Source organism: Pezoporus wallicus, unplaced genomic scaffold, assembly GCF_028554395.1.
Source record: "Pezoporus wallicus isolate ANWC-B61680 ecotype Strahan unplaced genomic scaffold, APGP_CSIRO_Pwel_v1 contig_4012, whole genome shotgun sequence".
NCBI lineage: Eukaryota > Metazoa > Chordata > Aves > Psittaciformes > Psittacidae > Pezoporus > Pezoporus wallicus.
In genome coordinates, this window is record NW_026637828.1 from 1390919 (window position 1) to 1407833 (window position 16915).

Below are 16915 nucleotides of genomic sequence, written 5' to 3' on the forward strand. Positions count from 1 at the left end.
ATAGCAACCCAACTATTAAATGGCATATTTTTTCATTCCATTTGTGAGTGTAGGTGCTGTAACTTCTAACACCTTTACTCATTAAAAGACTGTGATACCTACATTCTCCTCTTAGAAATCTTATGACAGGAGAGTAGTATTAAAGGGAGCAGCAGCTTTCTGAACATCCACAGCTAAGATATATTTGAGTACAAAATTAAAGCATGGAGTGCTGAAAGCTGTTTCTAAAATTTACCAGACAACATATGCTATGTGTCATGAATTTGTCATGTAATCAAGGTTGACAGGGGAGTAATATTTTCTTCCTGCCATTGGGACCTTGATTTTTGCAAAGGCCAGATACCAAGTGAGTAATCTCATGGCTTGCTTATGTGTTGCTTTGTCAGTATTTAAGGTAATTTTAATCTAAATACTCTCAAGTTCAGTGATTTAGATCAACCTCTTTCAACCTTGAAATGATGCACTCATGGTACAGGCAGTGACCAAATTTGGTATCTTCTATGTCACTGTGTAAGAACAGGTTTTAAGACTGCTCCCCAGGTAATGTAATGTAATCTAGTATGTAGATACACATTTATTTATTTCAGGGATTCCGCAAGTACAAGATGCATTTATTTAATATAATCTGTAATGACGTTAAATAGTATTTTTTTCTTTGCTACATTTTTTAAATCTGTTTTATCCACTGGGATGTAGTTTTCCTTGATAAAAACTTCTTTGTGATCCTACAAGTTTGCAGGATCATGTTTGCAAACAACAGTGCATGAGATGTTTTTATTAAGATTCTTACAGTGCTATGCACTGTAAATTCCAATTACTCTGTTCTGTTTCATTCACACAACTGATGAAGAAGGTAGCATAACACAGAGTTTCTAAAGGGCTATTATTTAAGTTTGACTGAAGAGGTTAGGAAATGCAGGGTGTTGATCCTGACACCAGTAGGGCTTTCCTTCTACTGGAGCTCTGTTGGTGGGAATGATTGGGGTTTTTTGGAGAAGAGGGTCTGAGAAATGCTTGAGCACTGAGCAGTTCTGCTAACAGTGTGGTGACTGATGCTTTCACATCTGTTTCCTGCTCCAACACCTGAGTGGCAGATGGGGTGATGTGAGAACTCACAAATTGCAATGAGATAAAATCAATTCTATGCCACAGGAGAGATTTTGTTTACAAAGACTACTAAATATTATCATTTGCTTTGTAGCACTGGAGTCTTGAAGAGATGATGTACACTACCTGCCCAGGGGAGAAAAATGGTACAGGGAAGCTGAAAGAGCATCATTTTGGAGTGCAAAGTTGTTCTGAGTGTAATACCTGTGTATTACTGTTGAACCAACCATGCTGTTCAGCACTTCAGAAAGCAGCTGTATGCTGCAAGAGGAAGGAAACGAAGAAAAAGAAGTTCATGCCTGATACTCCGGGGGAGGCATTCAAGATCAGTTTATCCATGTGACTTAAATGGTTTTATTTGCCAGAAACATCACCTTTTAAAAAATACTTATCTACACATACATGTGTGTGGTGTGCACACACGTCTCGTAGCATTTCCTTGTGCCTGGATACTGCTTTTGTTCTCCTACCTATTAAAACTCTGAAAGGGTATTGGAGTGTTGGGAACACTCAGGTTTTTCACTCTGTACAATTTCACTTCTTTACAAAACTGCCTCTCCACCTGTTTGCTTGTTTTGGCTCTACTGCTGCTCCTTTCTAGCTCCTGCAGTTTTGGGGACAAATACATGTAAGATTAGCTCTTGCTAGCATATCCTCTTTCTTCAGTCTTGAGCAAGTGAAGCGGTGGCTTTTAGATAATCACAGTTCTAATTTAAAACAAATCATTAAACTTGAACAGCTAACATAAAAGCAGTAACTAGGCCAGAATGACAATCCCTATAGTCCAGTCTCATGCTTCTCCTACTAGCCAAACCATTGTGAAGAGAACAAGCACAGGGGGGGAGTTTCAAGTTTCACAGCTTTGGGAAGAAATACCTCCTTTTGTTTGCTGTGAGCTTCACCTGTAGTGTGTGTGGAGAGCCGTACACCTGTAAATGAAATGCAGTGAACACTGATTCATGTCTGCAGTTCCTGTAAAAAACAGTTCATTAATCAGCACTTAAAGGGGGATAATCTGGACCATGTGATAGATTTCATTGTTCAGTCAGAACCGCTTTTTTTTTCCAAAATTCTCTACAGAGTGCATGGGGAGAGAAGCAAGGTCTGTACTGTACCCATTACATATTTATTGTATCATTCATACTGCATTAATTTAGCCTTTTTGTTCTCTTACAGTCTCATTTGCTTTTCCTGAGAAAAGCATTTATTTAATTGAGGGCTCAGTCTAAATAAAGCATGCTACTGATTGCCTCTGCTGATTATTCCAGGCATTCTCTTCCTAATTTGGAAAATCTGCTGCTTTTCTTTGGTTTATTTTTATATTTGTAATTTTTTTTCCCCTGTATTTTTACACTGTCCATAGTGCTGGATTGAGCAGTTTGATTTCCAACTGAGACTAGGCCAGTCACAGTTTGGACACAGCAAACCTGCCTCAAATTCGGGTTTTGGGCAGTAGGAGCTAGAGCTGGAAACCAGCTTCTTCTGACTCAGAGGGTTTTGGAAGCAAGCAGTGGAAGTGAGTGTTATTCTAGAAACTGGAGTCAGACACCTCTGGAATTTAAGCTTGTTCAAGTCTGAATTCCAGCCCAGTGTCATCTGATTGTGTGAGAATTGTTTTCTAGGTGGATGTGTCCTTATGAAGTTATTTTTAGTATTTCAAGGTAAATGTGGGTGCATTATTTTCCATCATGTTTTAACCTATTTGGATTTCTGTAATCACTGCAACTAGATTTCCTTTGAGACTGGGGCTCAGTCTGTATGTCTTGAATTAAACTGGCAAACATCATGGTTTTTCAGGTATTAGGAGAACATACGTTTCACAAAATCAGGAATATACCTGTTGTCTGTTTAATAAAACAAAAGATGCCTTGGCTGATATTTCACATTTAAAATGGAGACATAAACTACTCCGTAAACAGAAAGGCCAAAATGCTGTGGTTGTGAAAGGTGTGGTTGTCTATCCATCCACATAGAGAAGGCAAGCCACAGGCCCCTCTCTTTCCTGCCCCAGATGGAGCTGAAAAAGTGCCCAGCATTCCATATCCTTGCATTTTTCTACACCTCAGAACACAAGAGCAGTAGAGTAGCAAATTGGGATTATGGGCCTGCGGCTGCACAATAAGCTAAGGCTGGGAGGTAATCACTCTCAGGGGAATTATCCATGAGACCCAGCTAAATGTCTTCGTTCTCTTACAGTACAATTATGTCGAAATCATGCTGACCCTTTTCCCTGGTGTTACAGAACTGTTGCTCAGAAGGGTTTCTCTAGTGATGAACTGCAATTTGTGGGAAGAAGATGCTGCACTTTCAGAATTCTGTAAAATAACCTTTGCTTCATACTGCTAGCAGACAACCTGCCTTCTGCGTGATATTCACTATGCAGTTTCTTTTCAGGTAATGAACTATTTTCTCATCTGATTATTGTTAGGAATAAAACCAACAGCATGCTAACACCAGTGGGGTAGCCAAAGTTTTCTTTCAGATTTTTTTTCAGTATCATGAAGCCTGAAAAAGGTGGTGAATATTTCATATAGGACTCAGCCTCTTTCAGAACGTTTTTCTGTTTTGGAGTGTTGGAAAACTCAAGTGCTGTGAGATGGTCATCATTACAAAGAATGATCTCTTTTAAATGAGACCTACTGCAGGCTGTGAGGGTGGGATGGTTGTATACATGCAGTTGCTCCTAAGCCTGGCTGGCCTGGTCATCCCTTTCTGTGCCAGTCTTTTCCATAGAATCATAGAATAGTTAGGGTTGGAAAGGACCTTAAGATCTTCTAGTTCCAACCTCCCTGCCATGGGACACCTCACACTAAATCATGTCACCATCTGAAGCAAATCTCAGATGCTTGTTTAACTCTCCCTTTTAGGCCAGTACAGTTTAGCAGTATCCATTACACTACCTCTGTAAGAAAACCTCTTTTTAGTAGTGTGCTGTTTTGGTTCACAAAGCATAAAGAGAGAACCAAGACAAAATGGGAAGTGCCAGTAAAAATTGTCCATCTTACCAGAGCTGTTAAACTGAGGAAGATGCAAATCATTATGATCTGGCAGAGGTCTTGTGATGACTTAATTTGGTGAGCTGGCTTTAGACTGCAGACACTAGAAATAAAGGAGAGGGGAAGAAGTCTTCAGAGGTGTTTCTGAATTTTCTGTCGAGAAATCATTGTGGTAGAAACCATGAGCAAAGGGTTCATACCTTGGTTTTGACTTGGAAAAGGGTATCCAACTTAAAGCATGATTCTTGTTTGAAGTGTTTTGAGAAGTGAGTTGACCTTTGAAAATTCATCTTGTGAAAGAACATGAAGATAGCATCTAGGGTAGCATGCTGAATTATGTGAGCTATTAATTACCCTCCTCAGCACTTTACCTCTTGACTTGACAAAGCCAGTGTGTAGCCTTACAGTCTGAAGTGACATAATGCAGTGTGTGAATTAGCATAAAACCAAAGTACTTATTTCATGGTGAAGCTAATGAAGAGTCTAAAGTTTATCAACATATGTAAGTATTAGAGCTCTTTAGGTGACTCTTGAACAATCCATGTTTTGGTTGGTTGTTATGGTCATGAATTATTTATGCTAAATAGGCTGTGTCAAGATCATGGAATTTGTACCAAGATAGGTATTTAATTCATTAGCAGAAATGCATTATTCTACAGGGAAAAAGAGTTATGATCAGCTCTTTGGAAACAGTAAATCTTTTTATCGTTTGCGGTCAGCTTTGTCAGATTAGAACTGAAAAGGACTTTTTGTGCTTGGTCAGAAAATGATGGTAAATTGTATGCCAGGAGGACATCTTTGGTTTACTAAAATCAGAATCAATTCCTGTATTTAACCTTTTTTTTACCAATTGATTGATTCTGAAAACTCGTGCTTGGTATACGGGCATGAATTTTGTTGGGTTTAGGTGTTTTTGCGATCCAAGTGCAGTTTTAGAACAGCCAGAGGAAGACCTGGTGCTATCCTGAGACTCTGGCTTCTGGTCCTGCTCTGATCAAAAATGAATTTGGCAGTTTAGGCCTTTCTGACCTGACACCAGCAGATGATGATCACAGAGACAGTGTGTGAGGTTTGTGTTACATTTTTTAAACAGTAACTGCACAGTTTTTTACTTCATTCTGATTTTAATCCTTTTTTTTCCTTTGTTTTAATTGGCAATCCATTAGGTATGAATAGTGTTTTGCAGTAATGGATCCTGCGTTTTTGGTTAATGGATACTGTGAAGCCTGCAGTCACGTTTAAATTCAAATCAGTGTGTATTTCACAACAAACGAACTAATGAATGCTTGTGAAGGTGCCATCCTTTGGACATGTATTTTCACAGTAGCTTTTTAGTGTTTCATGCAGCTTTCATGTCAAAGCTTTTCCCAACTGCTATTTCAGAAACCAGGCATTAAGCACAAATCACTGCTCTACATTTTTTTTGTGGTGGGAAGGGACTGTACCTTTTTGTGGATAGCTGCATGGGTTGAACTGACTTGAGGATACCTTAAAGCCAGCTATAAAGTGAGGCCTGCCAGGACACTGCTCTTTCCGCACAGAGTTTAAAGGGGGGTGTGCAGTGAGGTTGCTGGCAATTTGACAGCATTACTTCAGAAAAACATCTGAAATGAATAAATTAAATTTGAGTGAACACATCTCTAAGTTTCTTTTTATGTTTCAGATCAAAAGCAAGAGCAAAGTAAATTGCTTGCTTGTCATCTTAGTATTATGGCATTGACTGGTTCAGATTTCCTTCTTATGCTACCTAACAAAAGTGAGTGGAATACAGTTGAGTGAACAAAAAAGTGCTAGTGAAGAAAAAACATCAGTTAGACTTCTGTTAATACACAGCATTGACCTGTTTGTTTCTTTGTTCAAGATGTAACACACTGTTACACAGCAATAGCAAGAATTAATACTAGCACTGAGTACCTGAAACCTGATGTCTGGGCAAAATTTTTTCCAGGAGGTATCTAAAGCAGATACTAAATTCTAGCAGAGGCTGGTGCTGAGCAGCTAGACCTGCATGGATATTTGAGCACTGAACACCTGCCTAGTGTAATTAGGATCTGAATGACAATACATATGCTAAAAGGGGGAATTTGGATAAACAGTACCCATAAACACCAGATTTAGGCAGAATCTGCCTCCCATAGCCAACTGGAGATAAAAGAGGTTCTAAATCACATTCTCTGTGGTCTCCTATTTGCACTGCTTACTTCAGCTCCATACCAAAATACCTTCTTGAGTGTAGGCAGTTAGCAGATGTGAAATGTAATTGTGGTAAAGTTGCACTCTTTGCCTAGGAAGAGAAAAAGCTGCATGATTCACAGGCCAGACTTTGTACCTGGTGTCTGTCTGCTGTCTGAGATGGGTTTCTCAAGTACTTCCCTTGAATTCTCAGGCAAGGGTAGGTTTTGGTTTTCTTATAGCATAACTAAAGTTGCTTTATTACTTTTGTCCCCCTGCCCTTCTAATTAGATTAATTAACATAAACTGTATGTTGGGATTTGGTTTACATATATGACGACACAAAGGCTTCCGTTCTTTTAATTCCAAAGGTTAAACTCTCTGAATGGTGAGAAGATAGATAAAAGATGGCAAGCATTTATGTCTCTTACAAAGCACTATTTACCTTACTAAAAGCATGTCACATGGCTTTACATGTCACTATGGTTTTATGATTGTTACTTTTTCCTAACTTTTTTGCTTAACTGTGGAAAAAGTGGAAAATATTGAAAAGTACTTGTTCCTGTAGTAGCACCATCCCTTACTGGAAGCTGCTAAGGATATTTTATGGACCCAGCTGATGCAGTAATCAAGCAGGTGAAACACCAGGTGCCCAGATGTTCAGTCCTTGATCCTTCATTTAGCTTCTACTTAATGCTGTGGGGAAGGAATGCTGTGTGCCCAAGAGTAGCATCTACAACACTGCTGAAGGCCATTGATTATAGGTTAAGTAAGTGCATGAAGGACAGGAAAGTGCCGCAAGAACGGATCCATTATAGGCAGCTCTAAGCTGAAGGCAAACAAGTATCATTAAGCTTATTGTGCCTTATGTCCTCCCAAACTCCCCACAAATGCCTTAACTCAGAGGCTGCAGTAGGCAGCCTCATCTACTCAGCATCTTCTACATCAGGACTTGCTCTTTTAACAACAATGCTACAAGGCAAGTGGGGTCCCACTTTAACAAGTAGAAGACATGTAAAGGTGCCACAGTGTTCAGTTTTGCTCTCAGTATTAGGAAGCAAGAGAAGAGAATGCCCAGCCAGCCCATAAACAGCTCCAAATGTCATTGCAGAAAGGTTGGGGGGTGGAGGAGGCAAGGTCAGCCTCTGTTTTGGATAGGTGTGCATGTTGGAGTATTGTGTACATTTCTGGTGTCCCCAACATAAGAAGGCTGTGGAGCTGTTGGAGGAAGTCAGAGGAGGCCACAAGGATGATAAAGGGGCTGGAGCACCTCCTGTATGAAGACAGGCTGAGGAAGTTGAGGCTATTCAGCCTGGAGAAGGGGTTTGTGGAGGCCTCATAGCAGCCGTCCAGTATCTGAAGGGGGCCTACAAGGATGCTGGAGGGAGATTCTTCATTAGGGACTGTAGTGATAGACCAGGGGGTAATGGGTTCAAACACGAACAGGGGAAGTTTGGATTAAAGTTCTTCCCTGTGGGGGTGCTGAGGCACTGGAATGGGTTGCCCAAAGAAGCTGTGAATGCTCCATCCCTGGCAGTGCTCAAGATCAGGTTGGACAGACTCTTAGGTGACATGGTCTAGTGGAAGGTGTACCTGCCCATGGCAGGGGGTTTGAAGTAGATGATCTTAAGGTCTCTTCCAGCCCAAACCATTCTGTGTTTCTATGATTCTGCTGCTTGACTTGCTTAAGTATGTCACGCTAGTCACTGTAATAAGCTGCAGCATGGTGGGAGTTGCAAAATGGCTGCTCGCTCTCAGACTGACAGTCTTTATAGTATGATTTTAAGGACCCAGGATCTAGTAAGTACAGAATATCTGTAAAGAGCCTATTACATCGCAGGACTTTTATATTCTTACTCTGCCTTTTGAGGTATTCTGATTGGGTTTCTCCCAACCAGAAAGCAACTCAAAGATAGGTTCCTGCAGCTGAGTCAGAGCAAGCTCTCAGAGCTGTTATGATGACTTCCTTACAGGTGTAACTCTACACCAGAGAGATGAGCAGGTTACACTGAGCAAGAGAATTAGGTCTGATAAACTAAAATAGAGTAACAGACAAGTTTTAGCCGACAGTGACTACTTGACTAGTATTCAACATAAAGGTAACTTCATTCTGTCTTCCACCTGGAGACATCTGCTATTAGAGAAGGGTTCAGATTTTGAAATATGAAAGCCCATGTAGCTTTCACCAGGCACACAGCAGAGTAATTTATATTCTGCTTTCCAAGCTGCTTAATTTTTAACTATACTTTGAGCCTATTTTACGTATATCAGTCTTGAAATCACTTCTATAGAAGCAAAGGATTGATGTAGCCAACTCTGTTAAGACATGCTTACCTATGCTTTTTTTCATTTAATCACTGTGAAAGAGGCCTAAATCTGCTGCAGAAAGAAAAAAAGTGGAGTTTGTTTCTGGCTAGAGAAAGAAGGATTTACTTGTGAAGCCGTCATGTGTTCCTAACCACAGCTCTCTGCCTTTAAATTGCTTCTGCTCTTTTCCAGAATTTCTGCTTTCTGAAGGCAAAATGAGTTGTTGCTGCTGGGGTTTTTTATGTCATTTAAGGTTATAGTATCTATCTCACAAATTACAACATTCTCTGGCCTACCACTTGAACAGGGCTAAGCATGTGTTACCTTTCGTGTTAAGGTAGATTGCTGGAATATATGAAAAACAGCAAATGAAGTTTGGTGTTGTCATCACAGTGTCCATTCCTGTGTGTCTGTATATGTAATGATAAAAAGAGTGGTGGGAAAGGTCGTTATCAATGCTGCGTATTTAAGGACAGGTTTTAGGCTGGGGTGGTAAGCCAGACCTTTGCTGTGTGCAAGGAGCACCTCGCATTGCCCTTAGCAGCTGGCACGTGTCCCCAGCAGCTGGCATGTGTCCCTGTATGTGCTGAGCTTTACTCTTCAGTGCTGTCCTCCTCAGGAAGAGGCATGTTTTTAGACCTCTGCTTGTTAGCTTATTGCCAACAGAAACACAAATGATGTACAGCAAGGTACAGTATCTGCTGGCACCTAGTCGTAGTTGTCAGGAATACTTACTGTGGGTTTTGAGGCACTTCATATTAATTATTTTTAGCTGCTTTATGTAGAACCATCCAAGTGTCATTATGGTTAAGGAGCACACAACCTGTTGCATTTTAATAAACAAATTACACCTAAATCCTTGAAGTGTGTTTGAAAACTTTTGAATTTTCATTCATAACACCTTAAATCAACAGTAGATCTAAACACCTGCAACAATATAAAATCAATTTATATGCTTTGCACTTGATGATAAACAACAAAATTCCTAGTCTTTTCAGCCATCTGGTCCAGTAATTTTTCTGTTTCACAACAGTATAAAATTTGATGCAGCCACAGGAAGCTGTGACAGTCTGAAATCCAAGGATCTTGGACTGAGCATGCCAAAAATTTATCCCCAAACCTGTTTGTAGAATTAGCTATTTATACTAACACCACATTTTCATTCAAAATAAAATATGCATCATCTTAAATTAGCAACAAAGCTGATGAATATTTTTTTGCCGAACCACAGATGCTGTTGAGGGTGATGCTCAGCTGTCTCTGTCACCAGTGCACAGAGTGGCTAAATGGTGAAGGATGCTGGTGTAACTGGAAGTGAAATGCTTGTCTGTGACAGCATGTTTTAGGGGGGAGCTAGGTTCTCACCTCTGTTGTTAATGGTTTTCCAAACCTTGACAGGAAAGATAAGTACTTAGCATCAAAATTTCTTTTTCTTTACATTCTTGACTCATGAGACTAAACAAGGTTTCATTGTTTTGTAGTACTAAAACATTTTATTAAAAATTATAAAACATCAAATGGGGAGGGGAAAATAAGCGATTTGGTAGCATGAATTTGACCTGTAATGACAATCAGAAGGGCTCAGGTAGTGATTACAGCTTGTATCCATTGATTTTTTTATGTTTGCAATGCAGAAGAAACAAAAAGGAGAAACTGCCGGTTTGGAGTTGAGGATGACGCCATTTCATTTAATCTTAAATTGTTTCCAAATCTCTGCAAAAAAAACATAGCTCCTGAGGAGCTATGGCAGGATTGTAGACCTCATGGCAGGAGATTGTACTCTCATGGCAGGAGAGCAGACCTGTCATATGGATTATCTTTAGAAGGTGGTCAGAATCAGCATTTGCAAGCCTAATTGTTTTTTTCTTTTTAAATACCATATTCTGGGAAAGAATGGTTGGACTTTCCTTAAACATTCTCTTAACTGATCAGTTAGACCATGATTCAGCCAAGGATTTCAAAGTGCATTATAAAGCCTTAACCATGAAATATTTTTGTCCTCTCTACCTGCTGCTGTTTGGCATTCAGCTTTTCTTCTACTGCTGATAAAGCTTGGGTGATGCTTGTATGTGACCCATCCAGAATTTTTCGATGTTAGCATATTGTTGACTCCTGCACCAGACCAAATGTATTTTTCCAAGTTTATAATGGACTGATTTTTCTTACTCGGAACAGTCCAAAATCTAAATAGTCTATTTAAAAATAAGTCATTAAAAATACAGAAGAAATCAGAACACACCTGCCCTGTTTGTACCCCATACTAGGTAAATGTTCCTGCATGTCATTACCAAGCCTGACACCTCTTGCAGGTGGTCAGCCTTTCCTTTTCTGCTGCTCTTGTCTTTCTTCCCCTCTTATTATTCTCAACCTCTTATTCAGTTTCTTTGATGTACCTGGCTCTGTTCTGCCTGCGGTAACCTCCCACTGTTTTTGAGGAAAGATGATAAATTATCTTCTCAATATTTATTCTTTTCATTTGTCTTACCTTTTTTTCTGCTCCTTCCCACTCCCCACCCCCCACCCCCCCTTTTTTTTTTAAGGCCACTGACCTTGGATAAACAGATTTAAGCTTTCCTTAGGGATTTTTCTCAATGTTAATTGACAAATACAGCTCCACAATCCTTGGCTTTCAACTCGTGTTTCGGTACCATCATCCTTTAAGCAGTTATCTATTACTGAATGTTTTTTTTCTGGTTTTAATCAGCTTCCTCTAGAATGTTCCTTCTTTCCAGTCAAAGAAGTAGCAAGACAACAAAGACACCTTGCAGTAAAAAAAGAAGAAATCAGAGTCCAGTAACCCTAGAAAGAGCTACTGGAGCAGAGTAAAGGTTTTACTCACTATTTATCATGTATTACTATTGGAATTATTTACTATTGTTTACTGTTAATGATTTCTTTAAAGTACAAGTTGAGGTAAGTGGTTTATTTCTAATTTTATGCTTTCTGGACCATTAAAGACTGAAGGTAAACGAGACGCCTGTAGCTGTACTTGCTATGGAACCTTCCCCACAAGCTCAGCAGCTGTGTAAGCTTCAGCATATACCCTCAGCAGTGTCTTGTACCGGAAACACATTTTACACATGCAGCTACTAACTAAATGCTCTTTCTTTTCTGCTTTTTTTGTTAAACAGGCGTTAAAGCTGTATTTTCTGGACATTACCACAGGAATGCTGGAGGGTCCTACAAAGGACTGGAAATGGTGGTTTCATCAGCAATAGGATGTCAACTGGGAGAAGATACTCATGGGCTTCGAGTGGTGGTGGTCACAGATGAGAAGATTGCTCACCGATACTACAGTTTAGATGAACTGAGCAGTCAAGGCATAGAGCAAGAGCTGCTGGCTATGCTTGCTGAGCACAATTAGGCTGTGTCCAATTATGTGGGGTTTTTTCCATGTTAGACAAATAGAAACTGTTTCAGAAAGTTTCTGCAAGCTGAAGAGAGATATTTCTGACCGTGCACCAGAACAGCATTCCATTTATTATCATCCTCAATAGAAAGGTTTCTCTTTCAGAAATGAGACCTATGAGGAATAGGGAAGAATAGCAGAACTGGTGCAGTAATGTATCATTGAAAAGAACAGTTCTCAAAACTTTGCTCTTAGATAAGACTTTCTTGTCAGAGAGAAGGTGTACCAGAGAGTGACAGCTGTAGCTTCTAGATAACCCTTAACTCAAGTGTTTCTTAGTTTTAAAATCAATAAATTTATTCATTTCTGTTATGCTCTGGACAATATAAATGGGGCATTTTTTTTTACTCTGTCAAAACAAATTTCAACCACCAGACTTTTAGCAACCTTCATACCAGATCTTGTTGCCTAGACATTATATTTTCTCCTATTTCCCATAGGTTATTTCTTAGCTAATGAGAGCCAGCAGCAACAGGAGAGCAGACGTATTCTGTTCTGCAGTCACAGCTTGGGTTTCCATTATAACCTGGGTTTACATAATGGAAAGTTTATAAATGAAGCTAATGGAGATGCCATTGACAGAAACTAAACATGGAACAACTATTTTTCTTTTGAAATGTAACTACCAATCAAACAGCTACACTGTTCTTGCTGTAGCTTCCCAAGTTGGAATAGTTGGAATATTCTGTACTGAATACTGTTATCAGAAGTTGCTTTGTTGAATGATAGACAGGGGGAGAGCTCTAATCTCCAAATGCAGTTTAAGAGTGCCTTGCTGAAATATGATACAATATTAAAGTTGAAAACCCCAAAACTATATTTTCTTCACTGGAATAAGTCTTCTTTAAAAATAAGTTATATAAAAGAAGTTTATGTGCTGCAATCTGCCTGTATTTTTAGCAAGTATATCTGATTTACTTACTGTTAAATTGAAAAAAAGTCTTCATGTAATTAAAACATTATAACCTGATTTTATTTTTTAAGTATTTAGTTGAACACATTATAATCCATACCACAGGTTTTCTAGACATAGAGATTGCACAGCTTTAGCACCTGAAGAAGGAAAACCAGAAGCAATACTGGCTGAAAAAGTAATGCATTATGTTTGGTTTACATATACTGACATACAACATGTTCACTAGAGAACATTGCGGATACTTAAATATGGGAAGAGAGATGAAATGCTGTGCTGAAGGGTCAGCTTTATTACATTTTAGACACACCAGTTTATCTAGGAGGCTTCTTCAGTCTTGGTATGTGGTACTCATGAGATTCTGCAATGACCGCTGTAGCATTTCTTTGCCCCAGTGAACCAGCTATGCCTGAAGATGAATGACTCCCAGCCCATTCCAGTGACCTAAGCACAGGTAATGTCTGCTTCAGAAAGAAAAGGATTTTGCTTTTATTCTCCACCTGGTTTTGCTTAGTTAAATATTTTCACAGTCTCATTTTCAAGGGAACAGCTGGGGAACATGAAGTAAAATCTAAGGCCTGATAACTTTGAAACAGGACAAGGGACCTAAGCACCCAAGAACACTTTCATCGGAAGTTAAGCACCCATTAGTTCAGCTACGGGGTTTAAAAATCCCTGTACCTAGATACCTTTTAAGCCACGGACTATTACTAAAATTTGGTCTTACATAGTTGGAAGGTGTTTAGTAATCACAGCTAAATAACAGTGCCAAGACTAAGGGGATGCTAGTGGAGAGGGAAGAACAGTCTATGACTTAAATCTTTTCAAGTCACTTTGTATGGCTGAAGAAGTTCAGCAGGAGGATAATCTGAGCATGGGATATTCTCTGTTCTGGCATAATATGGTAAAGCTGAATGGAAGAAAAATTTAAAGAGAGTTTTTTTATTATTTTTAATATACCTGTTTACTGGATATAATTTTAACTGACTGTATATATGGAGCTTGGGAGATGGAAGCATAAATTCAGGAGAAAGTCTTTCCACCAATCTGAACATGCTAATAGTAGTGGTGTATAGGGTTCTAAAATTTATTTTTCAAAGTTATGGTGTACTAATACACAAAATAAATATAGGTTTAATTCTTATTTGTAATATTTTTTCCCATTTTTCAAGTGTCAGTTCACCATAAGAACTTTTGTCATGAAAATATCACTTAAGTACAAAGCTAAAGTTCAATTAAAAAAATAAAGGTTTCTTTATATCCCAAAAATCTTCCTTTATTTTAGTGATTTCTAAGAATATCTTGTTATGTTCATGTATAAACATATTACCAGATTTGTCTTCACTTTGAAGTTTTATAAGGCAGTCAAGTTGGGCTACTGTTGTTTATGAAATGCTGCTTTGGAGGATTTTGGGAGCTAACAACAGCGCTATGTTGTTATGTAGTCTCTTGCTTAGGTTCCTCTCCTGCCTGTTGTGAGGACAGGTAATCAATAAGCAGCATATCGTCTACTGGACTAGATGGTGAAGTAGATAAATACTTTAAGAAAAGTATTCTTAAAGACTTGATGACAACTGAGTAACTTCACAGGAGGAAGAAAAATATTCTCTGAGTTTTATATGTGAAACATGGAGACATTTATTTTGGTTCTCCCCTTGCAAGGTTCCAAAAGGAAGAAGATTAAAACACCGGAGATGTGCAGGTTGTGTGTAATCATTACTTTACTCTGTAGCCTGGCTGCCATTCTGATGAACATAAAGTTGGCTGAATTGAGGGAACAGCCTCTCTAGTCCCTCCCTATTGAGCCCATGCCTCATTCCAGTGAGTTAAGAATTCCCTGCACTAGTCTGAAGTAGGAAGGAGCATCCTGCATTTCATTAGTTGTTCATTTTGCCATTGCCTTGGTTTGACAAATGTGGTGTAAGCACACAAATTAAAACTTTTTGGCATCCTAAAATCTATGAGAATGGGAAAATCAATAAAAACTGTTTCTCTTGCAATGCAAGTTTTCTTAAAACATCTCTTTTGAATGACAACTCAGAACTTCCACCCAGTATTTTTATTCCTATGAAGCAGAAGCATCATAACCCAGATGACAACACAGCCTCATTTCTATAACTCAGTCATGGGAAGGATTTTAACTGTAGTGTGTTGCTGGACATGACTGTATGAACCAGAGTTACAAAAATAAAACAGGAGTGTGCTTTTGTACCAGCATAAATGACAGATTTTGTTTGATCACTGTTCTTAGCATAATTAGCTGATTTAGAATTAATACCAGTACCTTAGCTAATTTGAAATAGCAGAGCTCCTTGGAGTCACAGTGCCCCATCATGTTTATGTAAAGAAAAATTATTCATATTATGTTAAATTTGGATACAATCCACTATTAGAGACAGTGGTAGTTAAAAAAATAGAAATCTTTTGATGTTGAGGGTGTTATTTTTGTATCTCCAGCAGGGCTGGTAATTGTAACACTGTCAGCCTGGGACCGACTTTAAAGCAAGATGTCACTAAAAGTTCAAACCATGGATGTAATGGGAGTGAATGTGTCTTCAGACATTTCTGTGGGCTTAAGGGGCCAGGCGGGGAGAAAAAATAAATCAAATTACCACAATTCATTTTGGTTTACTGAAGGCAGCTAAAGGCTGAGATAACTACTGAATGTGGAAGACTTGTATTAGAACACCAGAGCAACATGTGCAAGTAACCAAACACAGCCTGTGCAAGTAACCAGATGCTATGTACTTAAGTGCAGTCTGAGGTGGAAACTTAGGAACAGGAGGCAAATCATTGAAAAAAAAAATGCTTTTGAGATCAATCTTGGTTCATGTAAGCAACAAATTTAAGAACACACAAATCTTTCCAAAGGTCATTAAGCCTTGAATACCTCTGCCTGCACACTGCTTGCCTTTCATTCGTGTGGGTCCAGCATCTAATAATTGCAAGTTTTAGCAGACAATATTTTGATACATCTACAGTATTCGGCTTCTGGAGATTACAGCCAGAAGATGCATGCTTGATGTCTTGTTAAAACTTGATTGTACTTCATCTTGAGAAGTAAAGTCTCTCCAGTCATCCCTGTTTGCAGACCAAGTGTCTTGTGTTCCCGCTGCTTCAACGACTGCTTTCTTCCCTCAGCACAGCAACTTGTTTTCTAGTGTCTGGTTTTCCCAGACATTACCCTTTAATTCTGCCCCGAGACCAAATAATTCGAGACACACCTAACATAAGCAAATACACAAAGCATTAAAGACTAAACTTCATTGCTTTAAAATGCACAGTTCCTCCATCTATGCATGCCATTGTACAAGGCGCTGCAGGGTCACACTTCATTGTTTCAGCTAACATTAATGCTGGGAATAAGCTGCTTTCCTTAATGTTCTCATTAAGCTCCTTTGCAACTACAATTTGAACACAGTGATATCCTTTAAAGAAAGGAAACATTTACACATACATTACTTACCAGAAAGCTTGCCAAGCAAATCCTAACATTACCTATTAACTCACGATAAACAGTCATCATGTAGGAATTCTGGTTTGCATTAAAAAAGTGTAAAGAGGGAGCTTCCAGGGCACTAATATTCTGCAGTTACCAGGAACTTCTTTCTCTTCCCACTCTATGGTGACGTGGAATCAGAATCATAGACCAGTTAGGGTTGGACAGGACCTTAAGATCATCCAGTTCCAAGCCCTCTGCCATGGGCAGGGACACATCACACTGAACCATATCACCCAAGGCTCTGTCCAACAGAGCCATGTGCTTTAGGCTGCCAGCATGTCTCCGTTGCCATGAGCCAACAAATATAACAAATACCAAAATAACACCCATCAGAGGGGCAAATTTCTCAAGCAAATACAAGCCATCTACTGAAAAGAGAGCTAGTACGAGAAACCTTTTCACGGCCAGGCATGTGAGGTCCAAGATGTGATTCTGTCACCACAGCTCCAGTCACCAGAAGAAAGCAGCCACGTGGCAGCTTCCACATCAACCAGTTTATTCCAGTTGCA

The 16915-nt window shown here is 39.2% G+C and overlaps 1 protein-coding gene across 3 annotated transcripts in view; it reads left to right on the forward strand.

The window, feature by feature from the left end:
* Positions 1 to 12859, forward strand: part of CPPED1 (calcineurin like phosphoesterase domain containing 1) — a 55757-nt gene extending 42898 nt beyond the window's left edge. For all 3 annotated transcript variants that reach the window (XM_057407908.1, XM_057407910.1, XM_057407911.1), the window contains one exon: positions 11714 to 12859. In XM_057407908.1, coding sequence (XP_057263891.1) covers positions 11714 to 11946 — 233 coding nt within the window. In that variant the 3' untranslated portion in view covers positions 11947 to 12859. The remainder of the gene's footprint in view (positions 1 to 11713) is intronic.
* The last annotated feature ends 4056 nt before the right edge of the window (positions 12860 to 16915 follow it).